Raw genomic sequence first — 17,897 nt, forward strand, 5'->3', positions numbered from 1 at the left:
CCATTTTACCGTAGTCCGCGGTGTGTAGCCCCGCTTCCGGATTACGTGCCAGACCTGTTGACTATTCGTTGCTTAGTTACCGCTTGTATATAAAGGGATGACATCGGAAGTGACCCGACGCTGCTGAAGACGTATCTACTACGAAACGCGTACAGCGTGTCGCATCACTTCCGGTTGGTTGAGATCGAGGCTTGGACCGCGTTCGCGCTCCACGTATATGATTGTATGCCTATATCTTTCTCTGTAAATGTGAGTACCTCTCAGACGTTTTAAATATTAAAACTGTTCATACGGTATCACACTATGTGCCTTATTTATTACCCCCTGGTATATTACCGCGAGTGACACCCCGTGGATATTCGGACGCCCACTTCCTACTGACAGGAGCCCATTAGATCCCGACCACTCTCCCGGGGGAACCTTCCATTTAGGACCCTCCAGACCACTCCCAGGACGTCCCCATTCAGGAGTAGGCGAGGACTTCAGGATCTCTCCGGCCGTAGGATACATTTACATACCCGCTCTATACCCCTGTGTGGGGTGGGTATTTCTGGTGAGTGAGCTTTTTACTAGAGGGATCATCCAGCACCTCACCGCCCACCACGGGGTCACTCCTTATAGTCTATCATAAGAATATTGTCACCTGCTATCAACATTTGAACTTTGCTCATTATACTTGGTCACTATACATAGACACCAAGCACCTATATTGGACTTTTGTTGTTTCTTATTGGTTGCTATATATTTTGCCTGCACTTATTTTCACTTTACCTCCATACCACAGTGTGTGGTATAATTGGGGTACCTTGTTACGCAGCTTTTACATTTGCATGATTAAGATTGTATACAGCTTATGTTTTGATTAATATTCGGTATTGCCTTTTTTGCATATATTCCTTTAGATTTGGTATTTATTTAGATCTTTTACATCACGATTTACCACACTCCTTTATATTTACACTTATATGCACACATCACTTTATATGTATGTTCACTGAAATTTGTACATCAAATATTTAATATTGCCGTCACAAGCACCTATTAGCACCTATTAACACCTATAGTATTAGGCAGCGCCATCACCCTACCTTTTTATTAACATGCAGGGGTGTTAAGAGGTGGGGAAAAAAAAAAAAATATGACAGATGCCCCTAAGGCCTGGTTCACACCTATGCAGTTTGCTTTTGATCAATTTCTGCAGTGTGTTTTTTGCATACGCATTTTTTCAACTGTTTTGCGGGGCTTTTATTCGGCCAATTTGTTGTAGGCAGATTAACCACTTTACCACCGGAGGATTTTTGCTGTCTTACGTCCAGGGCACTTTTTGCGATTCGGCACTATGCGACTTTAACTGACAATTGCGCGGTCATGCAACGCCGTACCCAAACAAAATTTACGTCCTTTTTTTCCTACAGACAGAGCTTTCTTTTGGTGGTATTTGATCCCCTCTGCGCTTTTTATTTTTTGCGATATTAATAAGAAAATGCGAAAATTTTGAAAGAATAACAATATTTTTCTAATTTGACAGTTAAAAAATATCCAATATATTCAATTTTTGTCATATATTTAGGCCAAAATGTATTTAGCTACATGTCTTTGACAAAAAATTCTCAATGAGCGTATTTTTAACCGCTTTAAGACCGGAAGATTTTACCCCCATTCCTGACCAGGCCATATTTTGCGATTCGGCACTGCGTTATTTAACGGACAATTGCGCGGTCGTGCGATGCTGTACCCAAATTAAATTTATGTCCTTTTTTCCCCACAAATAGAGCTTTCTTTTGGTGGTATTTGATCACCTGTGCGATTTTTACTGTTTGCGCTATAAACAAAAAAAAGAGCGACAATTTTGAAAAAATAACAATAAAACAAAAAAAAATATTTTTATATGAAATTCCCCCCCCCCAAAAAAAAATTTAAAAATCAAAATTTTTTAACATTTTAGGCCAGTTTGTTTTCTGCTACATATTTTTGGTAAAAAAAAAAAATAAAAAAATCGCAATAAGCGTATTTGGATTGGTTTGCGCAAAAGTTATCGCAGCTACGGGAAATTTATGTCATTTTTATTTATTTTTTTAACTAGTAATGGCAGAGATCTGCGATTTTTTTTGCGGGACTGCGACATTGCAGGGGACAGATCGGACCCTTGACTGAGATTTTTGACACTTTTGGGGGTACCAGTGACATTACTACAGTAATCAGTGCTATAAATATGCACTGTTACTGTAAAAATGACACTGGCAGGGAAGGGGTTAACTTTTATTGGTGATCAAGGGGTTAATGTATGCCTGGTGCTTACTAACGTGTGTGGGGGGAGGGGACTGAGTGACACAGGCACAGATCACAGGTTCAGCTATGCTGAATCCTGCAATCTGTCCCTGCCTGTCACTTAGGAGATCCGCCCGCTCTGTTTACACAAGCGGGCGGATTTCCACACTCGATCCCTGACGATCGGGGAACAGCGGCGGTGATCACTGCCTCTCTTCCCCTGGCCTGACTCCCGCTGTGACTGAATACAGCGGGAGTGCGCCGCCCACAAGGGGAGGAGTCCAGCGACGCAGTACGGTCAACGTGACCGGTCGGCAAGTGGTTAACCACTTGCCACTTTAATGAATTAAAAAAAAAAAAAAAACACAATAGTTACCACAATTTTTATGTATAATGTGAAAGATGGACGCCGATACTAAACATGTCACGCTTTAAAATTGCACACGCTCATGAAATGGCAACAAAACTACGGTACTTGAAAATATCCATAGGCGGCTCTTTAAACGCCTTTACAGGTTACCAGTTTAGAGTTACAGAGAAGGTCTAGCACTAGAATTATTGCTCTTGCTCCAACTTTCACAGCAATTGTGAACCAAGTGTGGTTCAAAACCATTTACATATGCATGTGTGACTTACTTATGCATTTACTTCTGCACGCGAGCACAGAGGGATGGTGGCGCTTTAAACTTTTTTATTTTACATTTTTTACACTGTCCCTTTAATTTTTTTTTATCACTTTTATTCCTATTACAAGGAATGTAAACATCCCTTGTAATAGAAAGAAGGATGACTGGTCCTCTTTATGGAGAGATCTGGGGCCAAAAAGACCTTAAATCTTTTCTTTACCTTTAAAGCAAAAGCAATATATATTTTTTTCCAAGAAGTGACATCATGACGTCACTCCAGTCCTCCAAGGCCATATAGTCTATGAAAGAGTGTTGATCGCCTATGGGAGAACATTTCTCAGGCGTCCCCTCCCGTCGCTTTGGAAACCGTTCATGAGAAAGCCGGCCGCCTGCTCAAAAAAAAAGCAGTACCGGGGTTATAGCAGATATCTTCAGCCATAATCCTGGTAAACCACTTACAAACTGCAACGTATATACAGTGCCTTGCGAAAGTATTCGGCCGCCTTGAACTTTGCGACCTTTTGTCACATTTCAGGCTTCAAACATAAAGATATAAAACTGTAATTTGTTGTGAAGAATCAACAACAAGTGGGACACAATCATGAAGTGGAACTAAATTTATTGGATATGTCAAACTTTTTTAACAAATAAAAAACTGAAAAATTGGGCGTGCAAAATTATTCAGCCCCCTTAAGTTAATACTTTGTAGCGCCACCTTTTGCTGCGATTACAGCTGTAAGTCGCTTGGGGTATGTCTCTATCAGTTTTGCACATCGAGAGACTGAAATTTTTGCCCATTCCTCCTTGCAAAACAGCTCAAGCTCAGTGAGGTTGGATGGAGAGCGTTTGTGAACAGCAGTTTTCAGTTCTTTTCACAGATTCTCGATTGGATTCAGGTCTGGACTTTGACTTGGCCATTCTAACACCTGGATATGTTTATTTGTGAACCATTCCATTGTAGATTTTGCTTTATGTTTTGGATCATTGTCTTGTTGGAAGACAAATCTCCGTCCCAGTCTCAGGTCTTTTGCAGACTCCATCAGGTTTTCTTCCAGAATGGTCCTGTATTTGGCTCCATCCATCTTCCCATCAATTTTAACCATCTTCCCTGTCCCTGCTGAAGAAAAGCAGGCCCAAACCATGAGGCTGCCACCACCATGTTTGACAGTGGGGATGGTGTGTTCAGGGTGATGAGATGTATTGCTTTTACGCCAAACATAACGTTTTGCATTGTTGCCAAAAAGTTTGATTTTGGTTTCATCTGACCAGAGCACCTTCTTCCACATGTTTGGTGTGTCTCCCAGGTGGCTTGTGGCAAACTTTAAACAACACTTTTTATGGATATCTTTAAGAATTTGCTTTCTTCTTGCCACTCTTCCTTAAAAGGCCAGATTTGTGCAGTATACGACTGATTGTTGTCCTATGGACAGAGTCTCCCACCTCAGCTGTAGATCTCTGCAGTTCATCCAGAGTGATCATGGGCCTCTTGGCTGCATCTCTGATCAGTCTTCTCCTTGTATGAGCTGAAAGTTTAGAGGGACGGCCAGGTCTTCGTAGATTTGCAGTGGTCTGATACTCCTTCCATTTCAATATTATCGCTTGCACAGTGCTCCTTGGGATGTTTAAAGCTTGGGAAATCTTTTTGTATCCAAATCCGGCTTTAAACTTCTCCACAACAGTATCTCGGACCTGCACTTTAAAACGGACCTCTGAGACTATCACAGTGCAGGTGCATTTATACGGAGACTTGATTACACACAGGTGGATTCTATTTATCATCATTAGTCATTTAGGTCAACATTGGATCATTCAGAGATCCTCACTGAACTTCTGGAGAGAGTTTGCTGCACTGAAAGTAAAGGGGCTGAATAATTTTGCACGCCCAATTTTTCAGTTTTTTATTTGTTAACAAAGTTTGAAATATCCAATAAATTTCGTTCCATCTCATGATTGTGTCCCACTTGTTGTTGATTCTTCACAAAAAAAAAAACAGTTTTATATCTTTATGTTTGAAGCCTGAAATGTGGCAAAGGCTCGCAAAGTTCAAGGGGGCCGAATACTTTCGCAAGGCACTGTATATTATATATTTATTTATTTGGGATCGACCGATTATCGACAAAGCCGATATATCGAGGGCCAAATTGCACTTTCCCCGATGTATCGGAATCAGCCATTTGATTTACCGATATTGCCAATATTTCGGGAAAGTGCTTGTACCGGGGTGATGCCTGCAGCTAGAAGCATTACCTCGGTACCGGTGTCCATAGCCGACGGTCGGCTGTCTTGTAATGACAACCGATGCGGCTGACAACCGTATTGCAGGCGGCACGCAAAACTCCTCCAAAACGCATCAAAACGCAATATATGCTTTTCTGCAGCATCTCTACTGAAGACTATTGCATTTAAAGTCCATGATCCTTTCCAAAAGTGCAGCAGCTGAAAAAAAGCATAGGTGTGAATGAGTCCCATAGAAAACTATGTTAAATGGACTGTAGTGTGTTTCTGCAAAAAAAAAAAAAAATAAAAAAAAAATAAAAAAACACGCATTGGGTGTAAACTAGGCCTAAGAACAGCTGAAAAAGTGCACATTGTGTAAGAGGCCTAAATTTTGCAAAATTCTAATACAATCTTATATAAAACTTTTGTTGATGAAGCCATTTACCATATGCCTAATCTGAATCGGTGACAGATTAGCTTTAACCGGATCCTGACCCCTTAAAGTTAACCTTTAGTCGGAATCTAAGCATTAACTCTAAACCTCAGGTGAGAAATTAAACTAATCACCACGATAAATTACGACACTAGCGCTGGAAATACTATCAGCTTAAAAATGTGATGCAATAAAAGCATTGGCACCTCATTACAAAGAGCTTAATTAACTGTCTTGAAAAACCAGTGATGAAAATCTATGTGCCAAAATTACATGATCCAACAGAACTACATTACAAAATTTCCTTCTATATGTTTAGCACTTTCATATGTAAAAACAATATTGATTTTCCCATACTGCAAACGTCTACAGCGAGCCCGTGCCACAAGCAGTAGAAAAATGAGTCGGGGACCACCTGTGGCTATTTGGAGCCATGAGGTCACTGCATGTCTACACAGACTACTAAATGGTTCCATATGTGCTCCACTACACACTCACCAGCACTACATGGGAGAGAATAAAATAAATGCCTAAATATTAAATAAATGAATACTGGGAAGCAGCGGGGGTAATCGTTTCCAGCCAAAAAATGTCTGTAGGAGAAGGAGCTGGAGGTTAACCTGACACTGAGAAAAGATGAAATCATATTTAAAACATTAGAGGTAGATCATGTAGCAAACTCAGCACAGGGATGTTTCCAGTCTTATAAACTGCACTCAGGCAAAGATCGCTCTAACAGAAGCAATACTGAAACCTTGCACCAGTCGGCATAATAAGGGCAAATTATGCTTTCAATAACAGAGAGATGACTTCTTCTCTATTTTAAACTCATTACAGGGTCTGTTTTGTTTAACACGTTACCAAAGAGAACTGTTTAATTTCAGTATTTTAAATCCACCAAGTTTGGGGATGACAGCCATGCGTACCTTAACTTCCGGTTCCTTTTCACATTCTTCTATGTACAAGTCATACAGCTTATGGAACACCGATTTCCTACAACAGAAATAAATACAGGATGTAAGGACAGTTTGCAGATGTCGGTGTTCTTAGAACACATATTGTATGCCTTGCTTTGTTCTTGACATTAGACATTCCAGGCCATTTACCGCATTACTGACTGGTATACCTATTGGGGCATTTCTACATATCCCAGGTGAAAGGTCAATAACTTCACATTAAACAGGAATGTTTGGTAACACAATACCTTGGTGAACATGCTAGGTGTTCTACAAATCTAAAGCCTGGTACACACTATGTTTTCGTCAAACCCAGCGAAGTGAACTAAAGAAAAACGTACAAATTGCTGTACGAACACAAGCGATGTTACTGCGACAATCTCCCCGCTGTGCTATTGTGTTCTGAATGGACTCAGAAAATGAGTTAGCGAATTTGACCCGAGTTCTCCCAACCTCTAATGTCGACTTACCCCCCCCCCCCCCCCCAAAGCAAAGCACCTCTTCCCCATGTTGATGAGGGCAAGGGCCTCTTCCCTACAACCCTAGTCTGGTGGTTGTGGGGGATGCGGGGGGGTGATCAGAATCTGGGGCCCCCAGATCTCGGCCTGCCCCTATGTGAATGAGTATGGGGTACATGATTAAAATAAATAAAAATGTCAAATACAACGAATCCCAGCCGCCAGCCCACACGATTAAAAAAAAAAAAAAAAAGCCACCTGCCGAACATGACCTCTTGAGCCATTTAAACAGTGTCGCTTTACCCGCCACTATGTGGGGGTTCTGTTAAGTCACCACCTGCAGCCACTGGGCCCTTGTCCTCATCAACATGGGTACAAGGGATACAAGGGATCATCCCTTGTACCTCATCAACATGGGTGCAAGGGAGGAGTTACTGGTTGTTAGGACACCGGCAGGTGCCCGCTCCTAAAAACCAGAAGAAATCGCATGTAGATGTGATTTTGATACACTTCCATTTAAGTCAATGGACCACAAAATGTAAATGCATTAACAAAAGTAGCACAGGACCCTTCCCCAAAGTTGCATTGCAGCTAAGCTGCATTGATATGAACAGGCACCACTGGAAGCAATGTAATTTCCCTTCTCATGCAATTCAATGCAATCCAAGTAGCATCTGAAATCGCATTAGTGTGAACCAGGCCTAAAGCTGAACGTAATATGTAATGTACGCATATAATACCTTTCCTTGTTTCCTCGTTCCCTCTGATCAACTTATAATTAAGATGTGCGGTTGGGGGGGAGAATGTCAGAAATGCAGGGTTGAGCTGCGTTTTTGCTGCCCCCCTACTGAAAGGCTAGCCGAACACTATGCACTCAAACAAATGGGGAAGTGCTGCAAATGCCCTGCAACTGCATGTAATGTGCACGTGGTTATGGCAAAAATGGGGATTTTTACTGGGTGGCGACTTTTTATTTATTTTTTGGCCAGGCAGTGTATCTTGACAATGAAAGTTTGCAGGGAACTGAAAGTAATCCATTTTAACAAACAAAGGACCTGCTACAAGTGTGGAGAAAAAAAAGCAAGACCGGAGTTCAATTTTATTCAGTTAACAATATACACATCCAGTACGTGCATTCTAAACTGTAGAGCCAGCTGATTCTGATGATCATTGGAGTGATGACATAGGCGGCTCCGTATTGACACCTGGGCCCCTTACACAGCAGCCTCTGCTATCTATTGGAATTTGTCTGAGGTCGCTTCCTTACAAGCATAATTAGATTTCCAGAAAGAGCAACTGAAACCAGCAATGAAAACTGAGGAAGTTGAGAACTGGTAGGTAAGAGGAAAGTACATTTTCAGCCTGGGAACCTTGTGGACCAAGTTAAGTTTAAAGAGAAAAATGACACATGAGATGCCACAGTAAAAGACAGTTATCAGCTGCAACAGAAAAGCACAATACTAACACCACGAGTTATATCTCCAAGTGATGGCAATTCATTACACATTACCTTCCTCCTGATGAATGCTTGCGTTTTGGAGGTCTCTGTCTGGCACTTTCAATGACGTACTGTAAAATAGAAAAAGAAGCTTAAAAAAAAAAAAAAAAAACTGTAATTTCTTGCATATGCATATAAATATATTAAAAAGAAAAAAAAAATAACTAAGTATCTAAAAAATGCAAAACATTTTATCACACAGGCAAACCATTCAATCAATGCAGAAAATCCATTTGTTCAAATAAAGGCACTGCACCTTATAGACATTTCATTTCCCTCTAGTCATACAATTCTACTAAATTTTTCAAAATGTTACAATATTAGAAAAATCGCAAAAAAAGCTGAAGGATCAAAATATTGCAAGACACAATAAAAGAAAAGTCTAATAAAAGAAAAACAAATGCAGCCACTACATCTAAGGACTGGTAAGCTGCAATACATTACATTTTTAATTTTGGGTTTAGATACACTTCAGTGTAAAGCAGGCCAAACAGCCTTTTGCCGTATTTTACATTGGAATACATGCATTTGACCGTTGCTCTGTTTAAATGCAAGGGCCAGCATTGGACCACAATACTCAAGTACACTTGCAGCAGAACCATTTGATGTTATGTTAAACACTCATTTTTGCCGCACTTTCGGCTTAAAATGTTGTCAATTTATACTGTATAATCACTTCAGGCTTCAATACAGCCAGCACTTCAATGACAGGTGAGCTTTTCTCACAATCAATGATGTAGAAAAGCAAGATGGTGGTTTCTGCACTGGGTGATCAATGTAAGAGTTCAGAAATAAACAGTTGGTCCTTAACAGGTTAATTTTTGTTAGTGTTTAAAGTAAATCTGTGCTTTGCCGACGCAGAGAAAAGGGACAGGGTTCACTTAAAGCTGAACTCCAACTTTTGATATACTTGGCCCAAAACGAACTATGTCCCTCACTAACATGTGAGGCCACTGGAGGCAGAGGCTACATACAGCATACCGCACTGTGTTCCAGGTTAAAGCCGAGACTTCCAGTCTCATACCCAAAACACAATAGATTTTATGTGATTGGCGCTCAGTCATTTAGAGAAAGAAGTGTATTCTAGCAGTGTCAGAGGTTGTGTTATCAGCCCAACTGACTCAGCCAATCAGAAGAAGCTTTGTATTCATTGCTAGAATACATTGCTTTCTCTGAATGGCTGAGAGCCAATCAGATAGACACTACTGTGTTCTGGGTATGAGACAGGAAGGTCTCAGCTCGCACCCGAAACACAGTGTGGTATGCTGCATGTAGCCTCAGCTACATAAAATTTATGTAGCACACCCAGCGGCCTCACATGTTAGTGAAGGACATGGCTCGCTTGAGCCAGCTTGGCCCAAATGAACTATGTAAAGTGTATCAAAAGCTGGGAGTTCAGTTTTAACTAAGGCTGGGTACACACTTCGTTTTTTTTCATTCAACCCAGCGGGCTGAACAAAAAAAAAAAAAAAAAAAAGAAGAACTGAGAGGTTGCAGTACCAAGCGATGTTAGTGCAGTGATCTACCTCGCTGTGCTTTGTATTCTGACAAGGGGGGCTTCCAGACCGTTCGACAGAAGCCAGTTGTGAGACCAGCTTCTGTAGGACAGGCAGCTGTATACACTGTCCGAATGTTGGCCGGTTCCTGCTGAACCAGCTGATATTGGGATTGTGCATACGTCTCCCCAAAATGACCTTTTCTTCACTCCTCCACCATTGCAATCACCCTATACAACCAATTTGGTTTGAGCTTACACAAGGATAAGAACCAGGGCCGATCCTGGGCGGGTGCGCGAGGTGCACCGCGCCCAGGCGCCGCGTGAAGGGGGGCGCACGCCGCACATAACCCTAATCTCCCGCAAGTCGCGGCAGTCTCTCCAGCCGCTACATCCTTTGTAGTTTCGGGCGGCTCACAGGCGGAGTGATATACAATGCACTCCGCCTGTGAGAGGAGGAGCCGTACAGAAGAAGAAGCGGCTTTGCTCTCTACTCCTGCAGACGGAGTGCATTGTATATCACTCCGCCTGTGAGTCACCCGGAACTACAAAGGATGTAGCGGCTGGAGAGACTCCCGCGACTTGCTTATGTGTAAATGGACATCTACCGGGAGCCGTGTCCGGCACCCAACGCCGTCTGTCTGAATAAATAGCACAGTCTTCCAGAAGTGACAAGGCCATGACTCGGCCTATTACATCACATCCAGCACAGAGATGCAGTGAAACAACATTGCGGGACCACCCAGAGCCGCTCACAGCACCATCTCTGGCCAGAGGTAAACCTAAAATGGCACTTGTTGTTTGGTGTTATGACCTTTTTTGAATAATTAAAACTTACCTTAACATTTCCTACAATTGTAGTTTAAAAAAGGTAATTTATTCTGAGTTGCTATTAGGACACCATAAGATTGGACTGCAGCTACAAATGTCTTCTGGTCCGAAGAAAATGTAACACTTGCTGTATTTAATATTGTAGATGCATTATTAAAATTGTAAGACAATAGGGTAAAGGTCATGAGGTGTGTAACATAGTTATAGATGGCTTTAAAATTGTATTAAGATATATATATAATGAGCTTCATTTGTGGATGTTGTGCATTATCTGTCTTCTTGTACTATTTTTAACTGCCTCTTCACAGTAGTTATGTGACTAGCTGCTTCCAATGTGGATCTCTAGTAGGCATACTTCCCAGCCTTTCCAAAATAAGTAACACAGTAAGCCCTCAAAGTGCCCAGAACAGCTCCATACTGACGGTGTTTAGCTATGCCATAAGGGCCGTTGATAAGCCCTCCACATTGTGGCCCACGCTGATCCTGTACACAGTAGGAAAACTGTTATAATGTAGTTTGCAGACCTTATACCACCCTGGTGCTTCCTCACAGAATATATAACTAAAAGCCCACAAGGCAGATAAGATATTTTCCTTACATTACACCTAGAAGGCACCACATTTTTAACTTGACTTAAAGGGAAACAACCTAAAAAAGTTAAGACTTAAAGTAGAAGTCCAGTCAAATGAGTCTGCATTTGGTGGGCACAACTGATAAGGCAGCATTTTATGGGCACTGATAAGCTTGCATTTGATGGGCACTGGTGAGGCTGCATCGATATATTAATGTCTTGTATCATATCCGCAGTCTCTGACCATCTCCTATAGTATGTCTGGGGGCTCTGTCTAACAGACTCTCTAACAGATGCCCTCTCTGTGTCCATTAGAGAGACCCCCCTCCAGGTCCTATTAGAGTACTCTGCTTCTCTTCCTGTAATTTGTCTATTGTTAAGAGATCGTGGCAGGGTCCCGGGGTAAGGAAGACTCCTTAGGGGAGCATCTTTGTGTTTAAGTCGTTGCCATAGAAACATCTATAAAGGGGAGGAGTTAGTAAGATGACCACGCCCTAGTGGGGGCGCCAGAAATATTTCTGCACCCAGGCGTCTGTGACCCTGGGATCGGCCCTGCTAAGAACTATCTCCTTAGCTCCACAGTCAAAGAGGAAATGGTCATATACCCCCCATAGAAGTACCACATAAATCAATATCTCTTGGACAGGGTGTCAAATGGCAAAGCAAGAGAATAAATGTACGGAGAGTACAAGCATTGGTGGGAGTGGTTTATCAGTCACATGTCTTTGCTCTACATGAGCATAGCACAAGTTAACTTTGAAGAGCATTCCTGCTCATGCTTTGACCTACAGTGTGTAAAGAATAAAATGGTATCCTAGCCAGAAACTTCAGAAATTGTACTGCAATGTCTGGAACAAGATGCTGGAGGATTCTTCATTTTTTTTTCCATGTTCTTTATGTACCCAGAGTTTTCTGTCCCCACTTACACCTATGTTTTATAAATTGAGAAATTTAACTACCATACAGTTCTATATTTTAAGCTAAGAAAGCATAGCACATCCTAAAGAGTGCAGTGAGATCAAGAGAACTGACAGATGGAAAAATAAACAATTGCCAAGCCAGGCAGCCCTGCACTCCACAGTATAAGTATATTGTGGTTATGCTGGAATGTACAAGAAGAGGAGTACAGCTAGCTAGCCATGTTATAATTATTAATATCTCTACAGGGAGGGAGCTATTGAACAGTTAAATGGAAAAAACAACAAAGCTTCTTGATCAGAGGTAACAGGCTGCTAGACGAAGAGGTGAATATGAGTGTCCTGCTGTAATACGGAGATGGTATGTATAATGACCACAGCAAAGAGTAGGCTGGCGTGTTTGTCTCTTCTAGTAGTACTGTGGCCAAATACCTGTGGATTTAATGTAATATTCAGGTTTTCATGTTGTCACTAAAATTAATTTCTCTGTTACCTCCTCCAGATCATGTTTATGTTGGAATTAGGCAGATTGCCCAACCACAGAAGACAAAAGAATTTAGCAGGCACAGAATTGCTTCTCCCTGCATAATTGTTACTAATGTATGAGCTGAAGTAAAAAAATAAAAAATTATTAATTACTAGGAGTGCCTTCTACAGAACATCTCATGTTATGGTATAAGAATAGATCAGGAAGTATATGGGGCAGACTCAACCACATTTACTTGCAAATGCAAAACCAGGACTAAAGTAATTCAGCCCTGGTGGTCATCAACGCAAGAGCACCTAGAGGTGACTGGACATATCTTCAGTTCTAACAGGCAATTATGCTCAGACACTTCTTCCCCTCATGATGGTTCTCCTCACTGGCCAATGAGCAAAAGGCAAGAAGGGGTGGGCAAACTTGGACACTACCACTGCCAGAAATATATCCAAAATAAAGGATAAATGGTAGAAACTTAAGGGTTTTCTGATGGTATGTGCAGGCCAATCTCTTATTCTGTGAATTTTCGTAAAATGGCAATTAATACAAATTTCATAGCTTTACCAGATCTTTTGCTCCCAGAGAAAGGTGGTCATATAAAGAGAAGGTGACTGAGTCGGCACCAAAATGCAGATAACAAAAGCCACATTATAGCATGTTGTTTGAACTCATGGCAAAAGTCACAATACCCCTTAAAGAAATAAACTAATTTAAATACCTAATTTGCTGGGTAGCATAAAGCTTCATAAAGACCGTTCACATCTCAGATGGTACAGCAGGGACAGTATGGGTTACATAGTTACATAATAGGTGAGGTTGAATAAAGACAATAGTCCATCCAGTTCAACTTGTGTAGGTGTGTGTGGCTGTAATCATCTCACATACCCCTGAATGTTCTGATCCTTGAGATGTACGTCTAAGTCTTTTGAAAGCCACCATACTTCCCGCAGAAACCACCTCTTGTGGTAGAGAATTCCACAATCTTGTAGCTGTAACAGTAAAGAACCCCCCCCCCCCCCCCCCCGTTGCCTGAGGTTAAAACGCTTCTCCTCTAATCGCAATGTATGCCCTCGAGTCCTCATGCAATCCTTACGACTGAATAGCTTTTTTTCTATGCTGAGATCACCATTGAGGTATTTATAAAATTGCTATCATGTCCCCCCTCAGGCGTCTCTTCTCCAGGGAGAATAAATCAAGCGATTGCAGACGCTCTTCATAATTAAGGTCCTCCAATCCCCTAATTGGTTTAGTTGCCCTTCTCTGGACTCTCTCCAGCTCCAACACATCCCTCCTGAGGATTGGCGACCAGAACTGGACAGAATACTCCAGATGTGGTCGGACCAGAGTTTTATAAAGTGGAAGGATTATAGTCTTATCTCTGGAATACATCCCTTTCTTTATGCATGGTAATATTCTGCTGGCTTTGGCAGCTGCCGCTTGACATTGCATGCTATTGCCTAATCTATCATCTACCAAGACTCCCAGATCTTTCTCCATTTTTTGATTCCCCCAAGGGTTCCCCTCCTAACGTGTATTGTGCTTTTATGTTTTTAGTCCCCAAGTGCAAAACCTTACACTTCTCCACATTAAACCTCATTTGCCATGTCGTAGCCCACTCCGTTATTTTGTCCAGGTCATTCTGTAGGATATCTGCTTCATGCTGTGCAGTTATTGACCTGCCCAATTTTGTTTCATCTGCAAAAACTGATATAGAACTAATGATCCCATCCTCAATGCTGTTTATGAATAAATTGAACATGGTTGGTCCCAGGACTGAGCCTTGGGGGACCCCGCTTACCACCTAAGACCAGTGAGTATGCGCTGTTTATTACCACCCTTTGGACACACCCTTTTAGCCAATTCCGTATCCAAGAGCAAACCCTGCGGTCGATACCTGCAGACCTTATTTTATAACTTAGGCGCTTGTGGGGAACTGTATCAAACGCCTTGGCGAAATCCAGGTATAGCACATCCACTGGTCTGCCCCTATCTAGCTCACAGCTCACCTCCTCGTAGAATGCTAAGAGATTGGTTTGACAAGAACGCCCATATGTAAACCCGTGCTGATTACTGCTGATGATGTTGTTGTCTTTAGCAAACTCTACGATATAGTCCCTTATCATCCCCTCCAGAAGTTTACATACTATCGATGTCAGACTGACAGGCCTGTAATTACCCGGGACATGCCTCTGTCCTTTTTTGAATATCGGTATCACGTTAGCTTTCCTCCAATCCCCTGGTACATTTCCTGTCATAATACTGTCAGCAAAGATCAGGAACAGTGGTCTAGATATAACCTTACTGAGTTCTTTGAGTACTCTCGGATGTATGCCATCCGGGCCTGGTGATTTGTTTGTGTTAATCTTATCCAGCCTTTCCCTGATTTCACCCTCTGTTAGCCATAGCGGCAAGTCCTGTGTAATACTACTGACCATACAGTCATGGTCAGTGTACCCCTCCTTTTCCTGAGTAAAGACTGATGAGAAAAAGGCGTTCAGCACGGTTGCCTTTTCAGTGTCCTCTGTAACCATCCCCCCATCTTCGTTAATTATGTGTGCAACATGCTCTGTCCTAGCTTTTTTGCTGTTGATATATTTGTCGCTATTTGTCTCTCAAAGTTGATTTTAGCCATTTTGATTTCGTATTTACTTTTCTTATTTGCCTCCTTGTATTGCTCGAAAGCCGATAATGTGCCCTCTGATTTATATTTCTTGAAGGCAATTTTTTTCCCCATATAAGTTTTTTAACATTACGGTTTAGCCAACCAGGTTTGGCTTTGTCTCTTCTAAATTTATTTCCCATAGGAATGCACTGCAAGATGCATTTGTTTAATATGTTCCTAAAGCATTCCCATTTTTCCTCCGTGGTCAGTGATCCCAGGGCTTGGTCCCAGTTTACCCTTTCCATCAATGAGCACAATTTTGGAAAGTTTGCCCTTCTGAAGTTTAGGGTTCTTATGTTCCCCACTTGCCTTGTTATATTGTTATTTACGCTAAATGTGATCATCCTGTGATCGCTAGAGCCTAGGTTGTCCTGGACTCCTACCTCCGAGATTAGGTCTGGGTCATTAGTGATCAATAGATCCAGGACTGTATTTTCTCTAGTAGGAGAATCCACCAACTGACATGTAGTTGCCCTGTAAGGTTTCAATGAATAGACAGGCCTTCTGTGAGTGTGTAGCCCCCTCTTCCCAGTCAATGTCGGGATAATTAAAGTCCCCCAATATGATGACTGATCCCAGTTTTGCCACTTTACCCAACAGTGATAAAAAAAATTCCAGCTCTACCTCCTCCCTTTGGTTGGGTGGCCTATAGCAAACCCCCACAATTACTTTTCCCCTTTCTTCTTCCCTATGGAGTTCTACCCACACGGATTCTAACTCCATACTCATCCCTTCCATAATATCATTCCTCTCTATCACCCTTAAATTATCCTTGACATAGAGACATACCCCTCCCCCTCTTTTTCCTACCCTGTCCTTCCGGTACACCGAATACCCTTGGATATTGGCAAGTCAGTCATGTGAGTGGTCGAACCAAGTTTCCGTTATTCCCACAAGGTCTATGTCTTCCTCATGTACTAACATTTCCAACTCATCCATTTATTAGCTAGGCTCCTGGCATTAGCATATACCCTTCTTAGTTTTGTGGAAGTTGATCGTGAATGGTGATTATGTTTATTCCTGTTTGGTCTGATGTTTTCCCGCACAGACCCCCCAATTGACGTTATGGAACTACTGTCGCTGCTGACTCTACTACTGCCTTCTGTCCTTTGCTCCCTCCTCACTGACTCTACATCTGAGCCCTCCCCCCCCCCCCGTCTCCTAGTTTAAAAGCCCCTCCAACTTGGTGGCCAACTTTCTCCCCAAAAGAGCTGTACCGTCCCTATTAAGGTGCAGCCCATCCTTACTAAAGAGCCAGTAGCCTACTGAGAAGTCAGCCCAGTTCTCCAGGAACCCAAACCCCTCATGGATGTACCCAAGTTAATCGATCAACTTGGGTAAAACCAGCCTGATTTTTCATGTGTTTATTACTAGCAGCTGCTGTAGCCACTTGCAGTAACACCTTTGGTTCTTCAGGTGTGGATGCCCCCATCGGGAGAACACAATGACTCCACAGGAGGGATTCCCCCATCAACACCAGCTCTGTTGATGGGGGAATCAAGCTATTTTTTTTCCTGCGAAAAATCCCAAGTTTTTTTTGACGACTAAAACAAAGGGACTGTGAACACCAGGGAATAGCGCTCTTCACACGCAAACTTGTCAGTTGATGGTGTACCGGTTCCCAGCACCCTCACTAGTAAATATGCTTTTGGTCTTCAATGCTTTTGTCAACTTGTTTTGACCTCAATTTAAAAAAAAAAAAAAAGTAAGATACCAATTTTTATAGAAAGTAAGAATTTATATGATATTATGTATCATGATATATATATATATATATATATATATATATATATATATATATATATATATGATATGATATAGGCTCAAACCTAAAAACCACTTTAGGGAAAAAATGATCCTTACCTCAGCCCGATCCAGTGCCAATTCTAAGGTCTGTTGCTGTAAGAAGATAGAATTCTGTATTAGGAAAGTCAATAAATACACTAGTCATCCACACAACGAACACTGAACATAGAGAATCATTACCATTATGGCCGGGCTGGGGTTTTCAAGTCAGGAGGTAAAAGTCACAGCTAATGGAGGACCATGATGAATTGTAGTGGTTAAAGTGCTGTAAATAAAAAAATAAAAAAACACAACAAAAAAGTGAATTTTTTTTTCTAAAACAAACGTAGTTGCTTGTTCTTCTTGCATTTCTGCTAATACTAGGGCTGGGTCAAAGGAGACATGAAGCCAATGCACCAATTACAGCTGGTAAGAAGTATAGCAGATAAAATATTGATTCAATCTGCTGGCATTCACCTCACCACAATAGCACTGTTGTGCTTTATTGCATATGTTGCAATGTGTTACAGTGTACAGATCAGTTCCCATTTCACCACAACTGTGCAATAGGGTATGATAAATCGACATGCTCTTTTTTCTGCGTTCTAGTGCATTGGGAGGCCTACATATTAAGTAAAATCACAGTGATTATTCTCCTAATATGTCCCTACATGTATGTACACCATAGAGAGGGTTTCC

General features: G+C 41.7%; 1 protein-coding gene across 1 annotated transcript in view; it reads right to left on the reverse strand.

Annotated features, from left to right (window-relative positions):
- Positions 1 to 17,364, reverse strand: part of SUPT20H (SPT20 homolog, SAGA complex component) — a gene marked incomplete at its 5' end in the record, with an annotated part of 185,366 nt that extends 168,002 nt beyond the window's left edge. The window contains 4 exons of the mRNA XM_082248178.1: positions 6,471 to 6,537; positions 8,469 to 8,527; positions 17,277 to 17,312; positions 17,356 to 17,364. Of these exons, the coding sequence (XP_082104304.1) occupies positions 6,471 to 6,537; positions 8,469 to 8,527; positions 17,277 to 17,312; positions 17,356 to 17,364 (171 nt within the window). The remainder of the gene's footprint in view (positions 1 to 6,470; positions 6,538 to 8,468; positions 8,528 to 17,276; positions 17,313 to 17,355) is intronic.
- Positions 17,365 to 17,897: the final 533 nt, after the last annotated feature.

The sequence above is a fragment of the Pelophylax lessonae genome, assembly GCF_965119305.1.
Source record: "Pelophylax lessonae genome assembly, chromosome: 2".
Lineage (NCBI taxonomy): Eukaryota > Metazoa > Chordata > Amphibia > Anura > Ranidae > Pelophylax > Pelophylax lessonae.